A 20,328-nucleotide genomic window follows, 5' to 3' on the forward strand; every position below is an offset into this window, starting at 1 on the left:
TAAACTACTATTGCTACTACTATAGGTTGATCACCCATAATATGGAAATCTGAAATGCTCCAAAATCTGAAACTCTTTGAATGCCACCAGGTTGCCACAAGTAGAAAATCCACACCATGATATTTTATTTCATGAACAAATTATTTAAAATACTGTATAAAATTACCTCCAGGTTATATGTATGATATGTATATAAAATATAATTGAATTTTGTGCTTTGTCCTGAGTCCCATCCCCAAGATATTGTATTATATACATATATATATATATATATATATATATATAAATATTCTGAAATCTAAAAAAAAAAAAAATCCAAAATCTGAAACACTTCTGGTCCCAAGCTTTTCAGATAAGGACATTCAACCTGTGCTATTATTATACTGTCCTGTATTATTTTTTATATCTCAAACCTCCCCCCAAGAACATGAACTCCTCAAGCATTATGTTCTTTTATTTGCTTTTTTCTTTATAGAACATCCCCCATTGAAATGACTGAATTTATATTTATTGAATTCAAGTGAATTTAGTGACTCCTACCACCAACCACCACAAACTCTTCTTTAGATCTTTACTCAGTACATTCACATCAGTAAGACATTTATTTCACCATCAAGCAGAGTTCAGGGTGATCTGCAGACTCTTCTTGGAGGTTTCCCCCTATGTCAGTCTCTCATTCCATTGCATGTGACAGGTCTGTGAATCTGCCTGAAGTCACCAACACCTTCTGTCCATTTGTTACAACCTTTTTTCCTCTCTCTGTCAGCAATCTAATCATGAAAAAAAGGTGTTCCTCAGTCCTATAGAATTTAATATTATTTAAAAAGCTTTCCTGAAGAAGTCAGTGGGAAAAAAATGGAAAACTTACGAGAGATAATTCCCTTCTCATCCACAAGCTTATTTTTTCCTTTGGAATGTTCTAGTAATCATACTAATAACTGATAGTTGCTGAACTTTTTGTATATGCCCAATAGATACATATGTGTAATATATATTTGTTATGTTCTCAATTTTTCTCATTAAAAGCAACAACTCTGTTTGGGAAGTCTCTAATCTTAATGTCTTCATTGTACAAGTGAGGAAACTGAGGCTTTGGTCTTTAGTTTAAATGTATTTCTTAGACACCTGAGTTAAAGTCACCCCAGGAAAAAATTTTCTTTTGAAATAAAGCATCTTCGCCTCCTGTCCTCAGTTCTCTCTCCATACCCAACCAAGCCTGAAACCAAGTAATCTTAATGTTAAAAATCCTGTCCATTAGCATTGTGTGAAAAAATCAGACCTACAAACATCTGCAACTTCTGCTCTATTTTCTGCCTCAAGCTTCAAATCTTTTCTCTGGATGAAAACCAACTGAAGCATTTAACATCTAGTTCTGGCAGAGTAGTCATTCATAACTACAGACTGATTTTTATCCACTTATTCTATAGCTCACCAGTTGCTTTGTGCTGAACTCTTAGATTGGCTGCAGCTGGTCCCAGTGATTGAGCTAATTTTGTCAAACGGACCTTAGGGCACTTAGCTTACTTAATATTAGTTGTCTTAGTACTTTGTGACTATCTGTTTGTTTTATTGTCTTAAAAGTTGTATAGAAATATCTGTTTTGATCTCAGTGAAATAGTCCTACTTTTCTTTCGTATAACAAATGTTTTTCCTTTATCATGATCCATAGTTCAATTTTTTTGTCTGTTTTTCACAAGTCCTGATTTTTTTTTTTAACCACTAAAATATCCTTTTCAACCCATTTTATACATTTTTTTCTATTCCTTACCCACCATGCTGCTTACCTTCTGGTGACTGTGCTGTCCTCTAAGACATAAGTAAACATGTGCCTGTCTTACTCACCAGGTCCTGAGCTGCTGCTGTACTTTGTATTTTATCTAAACAAATAGCATTAATAAACTGTTTTTACATTTTTGTTAAAATCTCACTCTTTGGGAGATGTGTTCAAATAATTCTGTCTAGCTGTGCTAGAGGCACTTGTATTCCATGAAGTGGGTGTATACAGAGGTTTATATAGAACTCCTTCAAGTATTTATAATAGAGTGGGGCACTTTTTTCTTTTAAAATTAAATATATATATACTTGAACTTGTTTGTGAGAAATCCTTTTTCAAATGTCATTCTTTCTACCTTGAAATAATGGATATCATTTGATAAATATTGTGAGACATGATCTATGTAAAAATCACAATGCTTGTTAATAAACAGACTTAAGTTGCTATAAGTAGTTGCATATTGCAGCCTATAAAAATGGAAGTCAATTTTTTTTAGTGCTATAATAACATTTTTGTGACAGTAATCTAAGTTGCCAAAAATCCTTCTTGCCAGAGAATGATAACTATTGTGTATAATGGTAAACTAAAAGTTTACTCTGATATATGAATATATTTTTATTTCACAAAATAAAAATGAACCTTAAAAATTGCATTCTCCCAAACATTTTAGTATTTTAAATCAAAATTGATTACTTAATCAAATTATAAGATTTACTTTATTAACTGAAAGTAAAAATACAGGATTGACAATTTAAAAGTAGATATCAGTGCCCCAGGTAGCATTGGACACCTGTAACCCCAGCTACTAGGGAAATTTATATTTCAAGTTCAAGGCCAGCCTGGGCAACTCAGAAAGACTATCTCCAAATAAGAAATATTTTAAAAGGTTGGGAATATAGCTCAGTGGTTGAGTGCTACTGAGTTCAATCCCCAGTACAAAAAAAAAAAAGAAAAAAGAAAGTAGCTATCAGTGTGATACACAGAATTTATCATGTTTTACAGGAGGGTTTTTTGAATAGGGGTAAAGAAATGTTTGTAAAATAGAAAAAAATGAGAATCCATAAAAGCCATCATCTATAAAAGCCATCCTAGAAATTCTTATGGTAAAATCTTGAGAACTACATTGGTCTAAACATTTACGTTTGAAAACCTCTATGTATTACATATGGGTGCAAGGTATTACCATGTGGATACCTGAAACATTTATCAAGAGAGATTTGTGTTATGCTTTCAATGTAAAACTGTAAAAATGCATTATCAAGGTAAAGATATTAATGTTTCAATGGTTAAATAAGACTTTAGTCATATTTAAGTCTAGAATATTGTAATGCTTTGGGTGTAGTCTTCCTCACATGACTAAAAAATGCACTATAAACATGTTAATATATAAAAATTATTGCTCTGGTCCGTTAAAATGTAAACAACTTTCTCTGCCCACCAAGCATTTTATATTCAGGACGTATAATATGTGCCTGTGTACAACTGTCCATGTGCATATATTTATATAAATGTCCATATCTTCCCCCATATAAAGAAGAATCATTTCATCCTATATTATTACTCTAAGATTTGTTTTGTTTTTAACTTTTATTCCAGGCCTCTTGATATTACTTACTTGACTGAACAAGTTTTACATATGTCAGTAATATCTGGACAAAACCCATCTGAAATTTATTATCAGACTTGAAATTCCATCATCATCCACAAATGCTGGAAACTGATATGCTCTTTTTCCAAGTTCTTACTGATAATAGGCTTACAAAGAAAACACATTAAAAATAAGCCTCATCCATTGATGAAAATATATTTAATGTATTTATTTTAGATCTCTGGTCATTTAAAGAATACTTAGTGCTTAGTGAATTCATCAGGCATTTTATTTTCTTAACACTGCTTTCAACTTTGCAGCAAGGAGCCAGAATTCCACCATTCTCAGTTTGGAGCAGAAAAGCATTTGCAGCAGCTGTAGCTCTTAATTTGACATCTAGTTTCAGGTCATTCATGTAAATAGAAAACAATAGAAACCTGCTTATAATTTCCATAAAGGGGATGTTTGCTTCAACTTTATCATTTTCCTCTGGCAATTTTATTTTCTCTCTCTTGGATTAAAAGAGCCAATAATTGTTCACAGTTATTATTTTTCATCTTTACGAAAACTTGTTAGTTCCACTCTTTATTACTCAAAAGCTCCCAGTGCCTTCTATATTTGAGTCATACACACTACCCATTAATGTTTCTAGCTCATCCTTTCCTTAATCTGGGCTAGGTTACGCAGGTCAGTTTTTCTATTTCTTTCTATAATACATTTTCTCCAGGTTTTGCAATCTCTCTTTCTACCTTAAAAAAAATAAATAAATAAACCAGGAGGTGAAAATTTGGAATTGTTTCATTGAATACAACTGATACAAGTTTAAGTTGTGATTTGTATTTCTTTGAACATACCCAAATGTATTACCAACTGTGGCTTCACAGTCATTTTAAAATGTAATTCTGTGCTTTTCTAATAAGTATTTTATTTCACTTTTACTTTGTTCTGGGGGTGGGGGGAAGCCAACCTTATGCTTAAGCACAGATATGTTTACTTCCATGTGCTTTACAGTAATTTTCAAGTGAGTCGCACTGGAGAGAAATTTCATTTTTGTGTACTGCTTTTTAAATATGTTGATTGATGCAGATTAAATGGAAGTCATTTTTGTAGGTAGTCATTTCAATTGTTCCTCTTCTAGGGGTAAAAATAAGAAATCATAGTCTTCTAAATATTTTATTTTGCGAATCTTCAGAACATACCTAGAAATCATGCACTCCTTTGGCTTTGCTGGGCTGATACAGTAGTTGCTATGGTCCTGGGGGGAGGGGTTGATGTGCCTCATCTGGTTTTTAGCAGAGACTCATCTGTGCGTCTGTGTTTTTGTGTCCCAGTGATATGACAAGAACGGTGGAGATTTCTGGGGAAGGAGGCCCCTTGGGAATACATGTAGTGCCCTTCTTTTCATCTCTGAGTGGAAGGTAAGATGGTTTCCTGGTTTCAGAAGTTCATGCTAATTAATGGAAACCCTGATGAACCCACTTTTCTACTCATTTTTCAGAAGAGGACCAAGTGTGAATTTCTGTTATTCATATGAACACCTCAAGATATACATTTGTTAGCCTCTTATGCATTAGAAGCAAAACTAAATCATTTATTTCTAGGATGTAATGAAAAAGAAAAAGTAATCCATCATAATTTCTCCATTTAAAATTAATTACAATGCTTTTTTAAAAATATCCTTGTCAGCAGCACATAGTAAACAGGATCATTGGCAAAAATTTTAGTATGTTGTTAGACAAATATAGCAACTGAAATTTTTAATTTAAAAAGATACCCAGAGTTGTGACACAGGCCTGTAATCCCAGTGACTCCAGAGGATGAGACAGGAGGATTGAGAGTTCAAAGTCAGTCTCAGCAAAAAGCAAGGCACTAAGGAGCTCAGTGAGACGCTATCTCTAAATAAAACACAAAATAGGGCTGGAGAGGTGACTCAGTGGTTGAGTGCCCCTGAGTTCAATCCCCACTACACACACACAAAAAAAGATACACTTCAACAAGTGAAAATAGTAATTTCTAATTGATATTTTCTCCTATTTCTCAGGTATACAGAAGAAAAAAATAACATTCTAGTAACTACATCAGATGTCATACATGTACAAATATATATTTGTATATGATAATTTAACTATAGAAGAAAAATGTCATCCTGTTTTTCTAAAACAACTTTTAAAACATTAAAAATAATTTACCACATTCTTTTAGAATTTCAAAGACATTATATTGCTAAGTCCATACTGATAAATGACAGTTTAGATCATGTCAGCAACATCTTGGAAGCCACATCTAACCGAATATAAAACTTGTTTTTTTGACAGAAATGAAAGTGTATGCCTTGGACCTAATATTATCACTAGTATAATAAACTTATGGACCTAGTTTTAGAATTGTCAATTTCCAATACGATGACTGCCTTTAGCACTAGATTAATATTGACAAAGATTGCCAGAAACTTAAAGGAAACTGTTTCTTGGTTACATGATGTTCTAATGACTTTACTAAATTGATTTTCTTGAGTGCATCATCAAAAAGGCAGAATGCTTTATTTTAGCTTAGGATGTCAACCATAAGAAAAGTCCACTGCTTTTCCCAAAGTCACACAAAACCCAGATCTTCTGACTTGTCCTTACACTATTGCTCTTTCTAGAACTAAGTTTTCTCCAGAGATTATGTAGTATTAATTTACTAGTCCATTCTGTCTGCCCTCTAGCAGGAAGAACAGACTCACTCATGATATTTTGGTTGGCATCATATTCAGCAGGTAACCATCTGCTACCTGTAATTGCAAAGTCATCACCTTTCTTTCTTTTTGCAAATAACATCTGATGCCAGGCTCTTGCTGGAATGAATGTTTCCTGAAAAGAAGTGAACCAGAAAGCTAGTGGCTCTTACTGTCTAGTTTCCTGTGTGTGTTAATAAGCATGTTTATAAATGTTATGGGGTATGGCACAGGACAAACTGAGGTTGTTTTTGATAGACAGGATGGGTATTTACTCAGTTGTATGAGAAATTCTAATGGCTTCTGGCAGAAGTGTACTGATTGAGCCTTGTGAAACACCAGAGTGCTTAAATTACCAGACCCTTTAGTTTAATGAAGCTGGAATAGAACACAAGATCTTCCCAATTTCCAAAAATGAGAAAATATACAATGTGACAGTCACCATACTTCATTTTCAATAGTTTGAAAAACAAGCTGGCCTTGCCGACAAAAAAAAGAAAAGAAAAAAGAAAAAAAATTACCTCTCACTTCAGATAAGGAAAACACACTAGAATTTATTGATTTCCTTCCTTCTTCTTCTGATACCTAGCATAAGCCTGGTTGAATACAAGAAAGCATATTGGACTTGAATTCAGAAGAATTGGAATTAATCCCAGTGTTCATTTTATATAACCTTCAACAAAGTCCCCCAAACTTGTCTCTTGTGAATACCTACTTCACATCAAGGTTATAGGGATTAAATCACATTAAAAATGTGAAAGCTCCTTGTAAAACCCACAATGTATGAATGCATAAATTATCAGTATTTTGATTGTTTTGACTAAAATAAAAAAACTTGATTCAGAAATCAAGTTTTATTATAAGTTCATGGTCAACTGTTCTGTAACATAGAGAAATAGTTCTAGTATTTTTTGCTATCCACTAGTATTATAGAAAGGAAATTTAATTAAAAACATTAAAAATAATATGGAAGTGGAGACATGAGCCAATAAAATTTAAGAAGTAATGAGTGTAGGCTGAAATAGCACACTTAACTCAACCCATGTGTCTAGATGCCACTGCGTGTGGAGCATGTCAGACAAGTGTCTGACTTCATAATGCCATATGGTTTCACTGTGTGAGCACCGGGGCTTAGTTAAGGTCATAGTGGTAGACTTAGCTCTTAATTTCCTTTCATTTATTGGCTTCTGTCATTATTTTGAATTAGAATTTACATTTAATTCTTTATTAAGACTACTGTAATTGGCTTTGCCTCCAAAGTTTTTTTTTTTTTTTTTCCATTTAGAAAAAGTACTACCACACCTGTTATTGACTAGGAAACCTAATTTAAAATATCCTAGGTAAAATATAGTATCTCTTGTACCAAAGTCTCCATGAACCTGTTATGATACCTTAGCACAGGGATGTTTATTGCTGCTTGTCTTGAGGACCATTTGCCGTCTCAGTCGAAAAACAAAACAAACACAAAGCAGCCCTAAATCCTTGCCAAGAAAAAAGCAATTTAATTTCATTTAGAAAAAAATCAGTGCTATTTTTTTTTTTAGTTAGAAACATAAAATCAATTTTTTTCAAGAAAGATAACACAATATACTCCATTGTATAGTAAAGGTAGCTGAAGTTGAGTGAGGAGGGGGAGTGATGGGGAAGAGTGGGGGAAGAGGAGACATTCAGACAAAAATGCTAAGCCAGTTAGGGTGGCGAGGCCATGTGATGCAGGGGCAGGGTGAAGGTGTTGGTGCCTAAACGATTATTTGATGAGCAAGAAGCAATTGTTACTCTTTTTATTCTGTGAGGCTGTGGATTTCAGCATCCTTGATCACTGCTCATTAATGCAAATTAACTGGTTAGTCTCAGCCTATAATTCCTCGACAGCATTAATCTTTAAATCCTGTGAGTCTTGATCCCAAATGAGACAGCTACCACAGCCCACCGGTCTGGAGCGTGGAGGGTAATGAGACATGATTTTCTGAGCCTTCTCATAGTGGTCTGGATGACATCATACTGGAGGAAATCAACCCTTCCATGGAATAGAGAGGGCGGGAGTAGTTTGTTGCCAGGGACCAAACTAATAAAAATCAGTCCTTTTTACATTTTACCAAAATTACCTCTGACACATGGGTTTTACAGTTGGGCTTATTCTGTCAATAAATTTTTCATGGAAAGTTAGGTTATTTAGATCAGTGAGGTTCACATAGCACTCTCCAGCTGTAATATGCTCACTAAATTGCAACCCAGTGGCCTGAAAGAATTAATTCATCTCCCAAAATGTGAGATTAAATCCTAGGGAGTAACATTACATGACTGATGATGTACTGAATTAAATTAAAGGAAGACTTGAATGCTTGTTAAAAAAATATCACTTACATAAACTACTTTATAACCACATGTGAGCCTCCTAATGGATCATGTTATTGTGAATCCACCATAACAAAAATTCAAAATGTGAACTAGAAGGTTTGTTTAATTTAGGGGAAAAAACAATTATGATTTATTTCTTCATTTTTACATGTCCAATAGTTCAATTTTTAATATTATGTTGGTGACACAGAATATGTTTAATTTACAAACCTGCTGGAACTAGGAAATGAAGCACACACCCTGGCCCCATACTGGTCCCTGTGACCCTGAGTCTGCCTTGTGGTAGGTGGTGTGACTATCTGCTGTTCTTTCCTGCAGCAGCATAATGTATTCATTTAACATTTTTGAAGACTTAAATATCACTGCATGTGCCTTGCCTTTTGACGTCTTGATATGATATGAGCTCATTAAATGAATGGAGGCCTGGAGGCAGAGGCTCAACTCTGTGGCTACTCCAAGCAGGAGGATTGCTTTCTCCTGGACTTTCATTATAGGCTGCCCTTTTTCCATGGCTGACCCTATTATTCACACATAAAGTGTGCTCATATTTTATTTAGATTTGAAATTTAATGCAAAGGGACTACGTAATAGCAACAGGATCCTATACAAAAGAGAGTGACTGAGTAGGAAAGTGGGAACAAGGCGCATGGAAATGACAGTTTTTCCACAGCCAGGAGAATTCTCTTAGAGAATATGTCTTTCTTTCTCACTGTAACATACAATTAAAATCCTTTATACTGCAAAGGAAGGGGTATCTCCTGAATGATAAATAGCTAAAATTGATACAAGTGTCATTTCTTGTTATTGATTTAGTTCAGGTTTTATACTTGTAACCAAGTACAGTGGCCCCTCTTTATCTGTGGGTTCCTCATCCATAACACATTGACTATGGATCAAAACTATTTGGAGAAATTACAAATTACTTCTGTACTGAACATGTACAGAATTTTCTTTTCGCCATTATTGCCTAAAAAGTCCAGCACAACAGTTAATTATAAAGTATAAGTAATCTAGAGTGATTTAATATATATAGGGAAATGCAAATATTTTACCATTGTATATAAGAGACTTGAACATCTACACACAGATTTTGCCATCCAAGGGTGATCCTGAAGCCAAACCCGCATGTAAAATGTAATTCTTATTGCTGTAGTTTTCTTTTTTCTTCCCTTCTTTTCCAGCCCATTCCCCTCCTAACTCTGAACTGGAGACACAAAGTCCCAGGAGTCCTAGGTATCCTCTCCGAATCTAGCCTCTTCCTCAAAGCCCAGTCTTCATCAGCAAACACTGGGTGGTGGGTATTCCATACCAACACCATCAGATTAGGTACATTCAAGGCCCCTCTAGGTGACACTGGCCTCCCATTCAGTGTTAACTCTCAAACTCTATGTTGCCTTCAGGTTTATCAATATCTCCACTTCCACTGGACCCTATTATATTCACCGATTTACCTGGCCTTTGTCTACAACCTTATCTCATACTTCTTCATCCTGAGAACAGAGAAAATATCAAATGCCTATTTGGTTCATTTTACTAACAAATGGGCTAATCTTCCTTCAGAGTAATAGGATCTGAAGGAATCAATGTTTGTTCCTTCAATGTTCAATGTTTGTTCACTTCTTAAAATGCAGATTACTGGAAGAGGCAGTAAGATTGCAAAAAACCTCCATGAATTTCTAATCCTCTCCCATTACTAAGCATCAAGCTGCCATCTTGGCACTTACTTGAGTTTACTTGTTATGGTCAACTGTGATGCTCTTCCTCAAACCACAAGTCTTTGCTATCCTCAATTCCACTGAGCTACATTGACCTTTCTAAATTTGTCATAAGAATAAGAAATGGGGTCCTAGATTAATGTTCTCTGGATTGATGTTTATATATATTTGCCTTGAAGGACCTTTTCTTTTAGAGAGTTTATGTGTATATGTGTTTTTGGATGAAAGATTTAAATAACAATTGCCTGAATAGAGATCATAATTTATTTCATAAATAGAAATCAATGCTCATTTCTGAATGGTTGCAAGTGGAGAAATAATTAGCATATTGTTATTCAGTAATTCTATTTCAAATTTTGCATTTAGGATCCTAGGACTCTTCATCCGAGGCATTGAAGAAAACAGCAGGTGCAAACGGGAGGAACTCTTTCATGAAAATGAATGTATTGTAAAAATCAACAATGTGGATCTGGTAGACAAAACTTTTGCTCAGTAAGCATTTTTCCATTGTTTTATTTACTTTATTGATCCCTAGAATGGTTATAATCATTACTGAACTCATTATGATCAAAATTAGAGGTAGAATTTCTGGTCAATTCCCTTTGAATGGCCTCTGTACATCCACTTTGCAATGCATTTTATGTCTTAGCACTCTCAAATGTGGCCCACATGTGTCCCAGACATCTCCAGGAACATTAAACCATAGAATACAGCAAGTTTTCCTGTCTGGTTGTTTTGCTGGGGCATGGATGGAGGGGTTTGTTTTTCTTGGGATGTGGGTCAGTTAGACTGGTATTTAATGACTCTTTTCACAGACTGTTAGTTCAGCTTATTAATTAACTGGCTTGATGTAAGCTGTCTGCCTTAAAACAAAGAATCTGTGAGAAATGTCTATGAGAATTTGGTGAATAATATAAGCAACTAAAAAAATTAAAATACTCTCCCACAAGAAGTCAGCTCTCTGAGTGTGAAAATGTTAAGGGAATAACTTCCTGTACACAAGAATAAGAATATATAGCACGCTGACGCATATGTATTTTTATTATTATTATTATTTTGTGTGTGTGTGCGTGGTGTTGAGGGTTGAACCCAGGGCCTTGTGCTTGCAAGGCAAGCACTCTACCAACTGACTGTATCCCCAGACCCGCATATATATGTTTAAATGTATGTTGGCATTGTGCTGAGATTTCAAATTAAGGAAATCAGTACTGATACTCCATAGTAATAATCAGCAACCTCTTTTATTTCAGACCTAACTGCTCATAATACATCTTTTCTGTGGGCATTAGTTGTCAATACCGAGTGCCCGTGTATGTGTGTGTGTGTGTGTGTGTGTGTGTGTGTGTTTGTGTGGGGGGGGCATGTAGCTGTGTGTGCTTGGGGGGGGAAATTAGTCACCAATTGCTTAAATGTGAAAAGAAATGAAGCCTTAAAAGACTATTTTGTTTAAAAAAAAGATAGACAATATTATAATAATTATTAATAACAGTATTGTTTGATATGCCACAATGCATTTTTCAAGGACTTGATAGAATTTAAGACAGACATTATCATCCCTGTTTTATAGAAATAGAAAACAAAGGTAAAAAAAAAATTCAGTCTGGCATTATCTTGGAGGAGAAATTGATTCGCAATCAAGCAAAAATAACCTATTAATTATCTGATCAAAAACACCAAATGATTTTTTTCATTTAAAATTAAAGTTTGCCTTTTTGTATGCTCTTCAGTAATTAATTCTGGTTAGACTTTCAGATTAGAAACACTTTAAAATATGTGGGTCATTGGGTAAGTCACTTAGTCTTTCTGAGCCTCAACTTGAGTTTGCAAAATTAGAGTTAACTATATATACCTTGGTGGTTGTAAAGAAAAATCAAGGAGAAAATTATGCATGGTCATCATGCATGCGTAATCTACTGGGCAGGTATTGAGTGGTAACTGATGATTAGTTAGCACAGTCATGCTGGTAGTACTATTAACAAGTACTTGTGCCTAAGCTCCTGTTCTGTCTGCTTGGCTCTGTGCTGGAGTACTGTGGAAGGTAGCTGCTAGACACGATATGGTGATACATTTACTGACTCTTTCAAGGGCTCAAGATGTCTTCCGCCAGGCAATGAAATCTTCAGATGTGCTCCTCCACGTGCTTCCACCTCAAAACCGTGAGCAGTATGAAAAATCAGTCATTGGACCTCTTAACATTTTTGGTAGCAATAATGGAGTTTTGAGAACAAAGGCGCCTCCTCCTGTCCATGGAAAATCTGGACTAAAGACAGTAAATCTCACAGGACCAAATAGTCCTGAAGCAGATGCCTCACCTTCCCTGCAACAAAACAAGAGTCCCCGAGTACCAAGACTAGGAAGAAAACCTCCATCTCCCTCACTCTCCCCTCTCATGGGGTTTGGCAGCAAGAAAAATGCAAAGAAAATTAAGATTGACCTAAAGAAAGGTAATTATTAAATTATGCTTAATAGCATTCTATTATTGTAACATGTAAAATTGGTTAAGAGAAATGCATTAAGGCTAATTTAGTTAATTTTCCCTTTATTTAATTGTATCAGAGAATAGATTTAGGTGTATACTTAGGTAAGTTAAATTTCTTGAAATTATAATACTTTTTCTCTTCTACAGAGTATAGATTATTTGAAACAAAAAAAAAACAATAAAGTCATGTTGGTAAGTGAAAAGAATCATTGCAAACTTGATAGAAGCTGAGCAATATTGTGTTCCAACTTGACACTAAATAGGAATTAAAATCCAGTTGTACCAGTTTCAATAACACTTAGTAATGTTTTAAAGCATCTTTTAGGACAAGTCCAACAGGGATCTGGTTTCTGGTTCTCTAGAACAATTTTATATAAGCAAAATGTTTACTTTTGAGAAAGCAAATATTTTATTATTAATTTTAGTGATTCGACATTACACTTTTTTCAAAATACCTAATTTTGAATGCTTGTATAATCTTTCTTCATTCTTTTCAACTTTTCTGTCCATTACAAGCACAAATCAGTGAGATTAGCTCATGTGCTATACACATGCATATTTATGCAGTACTATGTACACATATGCACACATAAGCATATTTTATGAAACTTGTTCATTTTGTAACCTCTGTCTGATATTCCCTTTCCCCACTGCAATCTTCTAAAATCCTGTGTTTTTCAAGGCAATTCAAAAGGAACCAAGATCTTTTAGATTCTTGACTGAATTAATAGAGAATTTAATGACCACAAGGTTATTTTAGAATACCTATAAATATATTTCAAAATATGTATCTTTAATTGTTCTCAAAAGATTCTCTGATAAAAAAAAATGATTCATTTATAAGAATCCTACACTGGGAGTAAAATGTATTGAATAGGAAGTACAGATCCTCCAGTGTGCACAGCAATTAGGCTTTTTTATTTAAATGCATCTGTTGAAGTCTTTGTACAAATAATCCAGCTATGTGTAAGATGTGAAGTTGGACACAAAGATGAATCACATAATCACTTTAAACATCTATCAGAAAGTCTTGAGTGCAAAAATGAAGAATATGGCATCACATATTCTTTGGGAAGATTAAACTGGAATCAAAAAGATATACTGAAGAAATCAGACAACAGAGGGTCAGTACAGGGTGTGTTGCCTGTCTAAATGCAGAAATATAATACACATACCTTAATAGATGAAAGGCTATAGGAAGGAAGAAAAAGAAATTACAATTATTGCTGAGGTTCTCAGGGCAACTTGCATTATGGAAATGTCATTGATAGAAATTAGAATTTTAAGTTGATGAGGCTGTTGGAAAATGTCAGAATCTGAATCAGAGAAGGAGGTACGTAGTGAAGTTTGAAATGCATATGGTGATATCCAGGAAGCTGACACCAAAAAAAGAGATTAAGGCCAAGGAGATCTAGGCCTCTCCCATAGGGAGATGATATTGCAGCCAGTAACTGGCCACAGCCAGGGAGACAAATTGGTCCAAAATAATGCCTTGGGAAACATCTGCATTTATGGGGGAAGACAAGGGTACATGTTAGAGAGTGACAGATGCATTATGATCACAGAGGGAGGAAAATAATCAGAAAATAAGTACATTATTACCAAGGGGAATTAATTTCAGAAGACAATTAGTGGGAAGCTAACTTAAATTGAGGCTAGGAAGAATTCCTGGGTGTTGTCATGGCTAGGTGTGTTAGTTTTCCATTACTATAATAAAATACCTGAGATGACAAGAGCAGAAGTGTATTTTGGCTCACAGTTCTGGAGGTTTCAGACCATGACTGATTATTCAGTTGCTTTTGAGTTTGTGACACAGTATATCATGGTGGGACCGTGTCATGGAGTTTCTCAATTCACGGTGGGCAGAAAGCAAAGACAGAGAAAGAGGAGGGACCAGAGTCCCAATGCCCCCTTCTAGAGCATACCCCCAATGATTTAATCTCCTTCTACAGTGTCTCAGCTCCCAGTAGTGGCCTAGCCTGGGGACCAAGCTCTAACCCACAGACCTGTGGAGGATTTTTATCCTAACCACAGTGATAGAACATTGGAGATGGAAGCTTGAAGAAGCAATGCAATTGAAGTAACAATTATTTATGGCAAAGATACCTGAGCATCCCTCAGAAAGTAAAAAATACACTGGAAGGGCGAAATTAGAGATGAATAAGGAGGTGCATCAGGTTTCTTGCTGATAGGACATGAGATGCTGGTATACAAGGATTCAGGACACAAACAGTTGGATGAGCCACAATGGGCCAACTGAAGGAGAGATTGACAAAATTCAGGTCAAATCACCCTTTACTTCTTAGGAAAGTATGCAGTTAGATTATGATTTACTGAAATAATCAATCCCAGGTATATGGATAATATGTGCACTTCTTCCAAAACCTGAATAAACAAAAGGGTTACACATATATATTGGGCACCAAATTCATTTTGATACCATCATGGCCTGTCAGAAACTACAATTTTATTTGATACCAGAAGAACTGAAGCATATTTAAAACCTCCTGGAATGTAAATATTTTACTTATTCTAGTTTAGTCTAAATTAGGTAGATTTTAACTGTAAGATTGAATATAATATTACACATGCTTAAGGTGACTGTTCATTTTTCTGGTCTTATACGCTAGGCCCCGAAGGACTTGGTTTCACTGTGGTTACCAGAGACTCTTCCATACACGGTCCTGGTCCCATTTTTGTAAAAAACATTTTGCCAAAAGGAGCAGCAATAAAAGATGGCCGGCTACAATCAGGGGACAGAATTTTGGAGGTAAGAATTGAAATTAATATCTTCAATAAAATGCTGATAAATAAATAAATATATTAACATATATAGCTTTTTCTCACATTATCCATGGCAGATTGGTTCCAAGACCACCCCCCCAAGAATAATACACTCTGCAGATTCTCAGGTCCTTTGTATAAAATGGCTCATAACCTAGACACTAGCTCTTATATACTTTAATCATACCAGATAACTTATCCTAATACAATGTAAAAGCTACAATGACTATTATACCATATTTTTAAGGAATAATGACAATAAAAAAATCTGTACATGTTCAGTACCTATACAAGGAATTTGAGGGTTTTTTTATTTGTTCTTTTTAGTTATACATGACAGTAGAATGCATTTTGACAGGTTATACATACATGAAGTATAACTTCTCATTCTCATACAAAGGATTTTTAAAAATTTTTTTTTCTATCTGAGGTTGGTTGAATCCACACATTCTAACCAAATCCATGGATATGGGAGGCTCCCTGTACACTAATATTTCATTTTTAATATAAAATATATTAAAAATTATCACTTATAGACAAGATAAGCACTCTAATTATAAAACTATTTAATGAGCAGCCTAATTTTGCGAGTCCCCTGTAAGATCAGTGATATGGGGTCAACTAATAATGAAGACTTTTCCCTGTCTTTCACTTCTACTTCTTAGGGTTCCTGGAGAATTGTCACTGAATTCAACAGTTCATCGTGTATTCAGTGAGGTCAAAGAATTTCACACACCCAAACCTTTGCAATAGTTTTTTAAAACTTTTAAGGGGTGGGGTGTGTCTCAGGTTGAACTATGCATTATCCAATTTTCATAACCTGGTATGCACAGCTAGTAATAGAAACAGCTAAATGGATTTTTGTGCAGAAAATTATTTGGAATATCCGAAAGGCTTTTTTCATTTAACTTTTTAATAGCATCATATTCTTATTAATCCTATTGCTTATTTATTTACCTTTTAAGAAACCATCTTCATTAAAACTGGCTGGTTTTGTTTTACTCTTTTACAGCATGAAATCAACACTGCAGCTTTTCATGTATTTGTAGATTATGAAGGAAGATGCACCAAATGACTCAAGTAGCTCCACCTTAGAATGTCCAGTAACCTAGAACAATCTATAATTTTCTGGAAATGAGGGCATTTTAGAATTATATAAAAAATACTTACATTGCCAGAGGTATTTGACATATAGTAATAGTTCATTTCTTCTTGTTGAAAGAAAATGGTGCCAAGTAAGCATTTGAAATCTGCTTTCCACTTATTTGACAAATCAATTTCTGGTACCTGTCAATTTGATTTTCCCCTCCTATGAATGTGATGGCTTAGGAAACATTTCTGTTACTAATGACTGACTGAGTTTGTTCAGCATCATAATAATCATGGTCAGTATGTTATGATGGTTGGAAAATGCAATTGTGACTATTCATTTCATTTTGTTCATTAGGTAAATGGCAGAGATGTCACTGGACGAACTCAGGAAGAGCTCGTGGCCATGCTAAGGAGCACCAAACAGGGAGAGATAGCCTCTCTGGTCATCGCTCGCCAAGAAGGAAATTTTCTGCCCCGAGAACTGGTAATATTCAGAGTTCTATCTCACTAAATTTTCAATGCAGAGCTTAACACACTTGTAGAATTCACAGTAGCTTAATACCAGGTTCTAAGTTACAGGCCTCATTTATACCAAAGTGGAATTTGAGGATTTATTGCTTTGGAGTATCACATTTTTTAGGCATTGTTGCAATGAACTGGGCATATGTAAGCAATGCTTTGGGCATACAGGTTCAATACTTCTAACAATTAATAACTATTCAACAAGATTCAACTAATTCAATAAAATATTTATGGAGTATATGCTGCGTGCTAGGACCTGCATAAAACAGTCATCAAAGTAGTTCATTGCCCTTCTTTCATGGGGTATCCAGTCTAAAAAGAAATAGAAATAGAAGCATGTCTTCAAAATGGAGATGAAAATTAAGAAGAGGAACCACAGAGTGATAAGAGTAATAGAACAAGTCTCAAGGACTGAGGAAGAGAATTTCAAGTCTTGATAAAAATGTATAACCTTTGACCAAGTAACTACACTTCTAGTAATCTGTCCTGAATTGATGATCAAAGATTTGGAAAGTATTCATGTACATTGATTTTTCCCCAAAGTCCTATATAATACAGTGATATATTTGGTGCTATGTAACCATAAGGTATTGGTTAGATAAATAACTAGATATTTCTCCAGTGAAATGTAATAAGTACTTAAAATGGTCTCAGTGAGGAATTGTTAATGGCATGAGAAAATATTCATAGTATAATGTTAAGTTTTAAAAAAGTATGTACAAATTATACATGCAGAATGATCAAATTACATTAAAAACTTAGACAAAATAATTGGAAAGAGATGTACCCAAAATGCTGAGTTTATAAGAAATTTTAATTTTCTCATATGTGTATTACAATGAATTCATATTATTTATTTATTGAAATACCATTTTTTAAAGAAAGCTATAGAAAATTCAAAAGGGTTTTATGGCTAAGAACAAAAGAAAGCAGATGTGATAAAGGGACTTTAAATTACCCCTTCTTTTTTTAAATTTTATTTTCTTTGAATCTGTGTAAGAAATGACAAAGGCACATGTAAGTAACATGGTTGGTCCCTAGTGTTTGACCATCAGGACAGTGAAGGTTCCTTGGGGGATTTAATGAGGGGATTTAGCTTAAAGAAGAGAAAGTTCAGAAGACATGATAATTGTTATCAAATATGTAACAAACAGTGTATCTGGTTAGTACAAAGTTGGAGATTTGGGGCATGCAAAAATAATGAAGACTCTTTTCCTACTCTCTTTGAACTTGTCCCAAAGCAAATGGCTGGAAGGGGATAATGTAAGAACTTTCCAACTATCAGACTGTATAAGAAGGAAAAGCGTTACTTAGAATATTCAAACATGGCCTGCCTTACCATGTGTCAGAACTCTATAATAAACATTTTCCCATCAGGAAAGTTAGATTAAGTCTAAACAACCTCTAGGATATCAATCTATACTTGGATTCTATTACTCCTTCCTTATTTTCCCCATCATCTTGTGTATTGTCCCTCTTGCCCCCTCTGAATATGCTGGAAAGATCTGTGGTCAAACAGAGAACTGAAGAAGAATGATTGGTATGAGCCACAAAGACACACAGCTCACCTCCTTTCCTCTTCTTGATTTCTCCATACCCAACCATTTTGGAAGGCAGAATCCTAACTTTTGCCTCATCTTGCTGAAGATCCTTTCTCTTCCCAAGAAATGCTGCAGAAGCTTAAGTCCATATTTTCTTCTCTCTGAATTACAGATGGTTATTCTTTCCACTTTGTTTATTCAAAGACCTTGGGTCTTCTCTACAAGGGTGAAAGTGAAAAGAAATGATGAGAAACAGGGCAGCATGTATGTGGAGTAGGAAGTCCTTTGACTTCTTATTCAGACCTTTGTTTGCTGGAGATAAAAAAAAAACTAAAGAAAACCACTGTGGGATTGTGTCTTTATTTCAGAGGTAGGACAGAAAGAAAAGAAGTTCTGACGGTTTATTCTGTTGAATGATGGTTTTGAAAGGAACAAAGCCCTGCATAGAAAGAGAAACATTTCAGTCAGCCCTATGCTTGCAAGGGAACCTAATGACAGAGTTCTAACAAGAAACTTAAAGCCACAGGAGCCTCTAGCTCCTCCATCTGGTTGTTCCTGACAGTCCTCTCATGTGATCTCTCGAATGCCTGACTCCGCTTCTAATTTCTTCTCCTTACTCCCCTAGGCAAGGGGGAAAGGATGCTGATCAATCTTATTCCAGATTGTTACTCTGAATGCATTTTCCATCAAAGACAAGTATATCCAGAAGTTAGTCAATGGAATAATAGAATGTTCACACTAAAGGGAGTTGTGAAAATCAGTAAATCCAACTAATTTTGCAGCGAGTAAACAGAGGAGTAGTGTAGTTGAGAAACCCATCCAGTCTCCCACAATGAGCTGGGACTATAGACCCAGGTCTCCTAACATTTAACATTGTCTCTGGACTCAACTCTTAGACCTCAACTTCTGTATCTACCATTTAGCTGTGTGATTAAGAGCAGGTCACAAAATCATTCTGAGCCTTAGTTTCCTAATCTATATAAGGAATATAAATTCGTTGTGAGGATTAAAATAGAAAATATTATGCAAAACTCTTATCTGTGGCCAATTCTAAGTTTTTAATACTACTAGTTATAACTATTTTTTTCTAGAACATTACCACTGTCACTGTAATGCAAACATAATACTATCATTTAGGTATATTATGAAGTGAATAGCATTATATAGGCTTCCTAGGAATAACTACCATTTTTTGAATAATTGTCTTCATTAATTAAAAAATCTATTCTGGGATCCAAAATACTGAATGTCAAACAAACTTTTTATAACCAACCACTTTTACCTTTTATAAGTGAGGCAGCCTATGTATATTATTTTACACTTTAATAGAATTTCATGAAATTTGATTTATATCCCAGAAATGACATCATAGGCTGATCCACCAGGGAGCACATTAAGTTAATTGTGCAACTATGACATTATAAACACAAATAACTTATTTGTTCTAATTGTTTTCAGTTTCAAAAAATGAAAAGCATGTGGTTAGTATTCATTCTCTTAGAACTTTCTGGACTGTATCTATACTCAAAAATATTTGTCCACAGTATAAATATGAGGAATACTTTTTGTTATCATAGCAAAGAAAGGGCCTTTGAGGCTTATAAGTACCTAACTCATGTGGACCCAAAGTCTTTGTCATAAATAAAAAATAATACTTTTTTTCAACCCAAATGCCTGACTCAAATGCCAAGAAGCAAGAACCATACTGAAAGTTTAAAGAGAGGTCATGTTTGCACACACAGGACTATTTCAGTGGGAA

General features: G+C 34.7%; 1 protein-coding gene across 1 annotated transcript in view; it reads left to right on the forward strand.

The window, feature by feature from the left end:
* The window catches only part of Pard3b (par-3 family cell polarity regulator beta), a 1,015,658-nt gene that overhangs the window by 525,688 nt on the left and 469,642 nt on the right, over positions 1-20,328 (forward strand). The window contains exons 6-10 of the mRNA XM_047544116.1: positions 4,694-4,780; positions 10,518-10,643; positions 12,237-12,595; positions 15,261-15,400; positions 16,862-16,990. Of these exons, the coding sequence (XP_047400072.1) occupies positions 4,694-4,780; positions 10,518-10,643; positions 12,237-12,595; positions 15,261-15,400; positions 16,862-16,990 (841 nt within the window). The remainder of the gene's footprint in view (positions 1-4,693; positions 4,781-10,517; positions 10,644-12,236; positions 12,596-15,260; positions 15,401-16,861; positions 16,991-20,328) is intronic.

Source organism: Sciurus carolinensis, chromosome 3 (genome assembly GCF_902686445.1).
Source record: "Sciurus carolinensis chromosome 3, mSciCar1.2, whole genome shotgun sequence".
In the NCBI taxonomy this organism is placed as follows: Eukaryota; Metazoa; Chordata; class Mammalia; order Rodentia; family Sciuridae; genus Sciurus; species Sciurus carolinensis.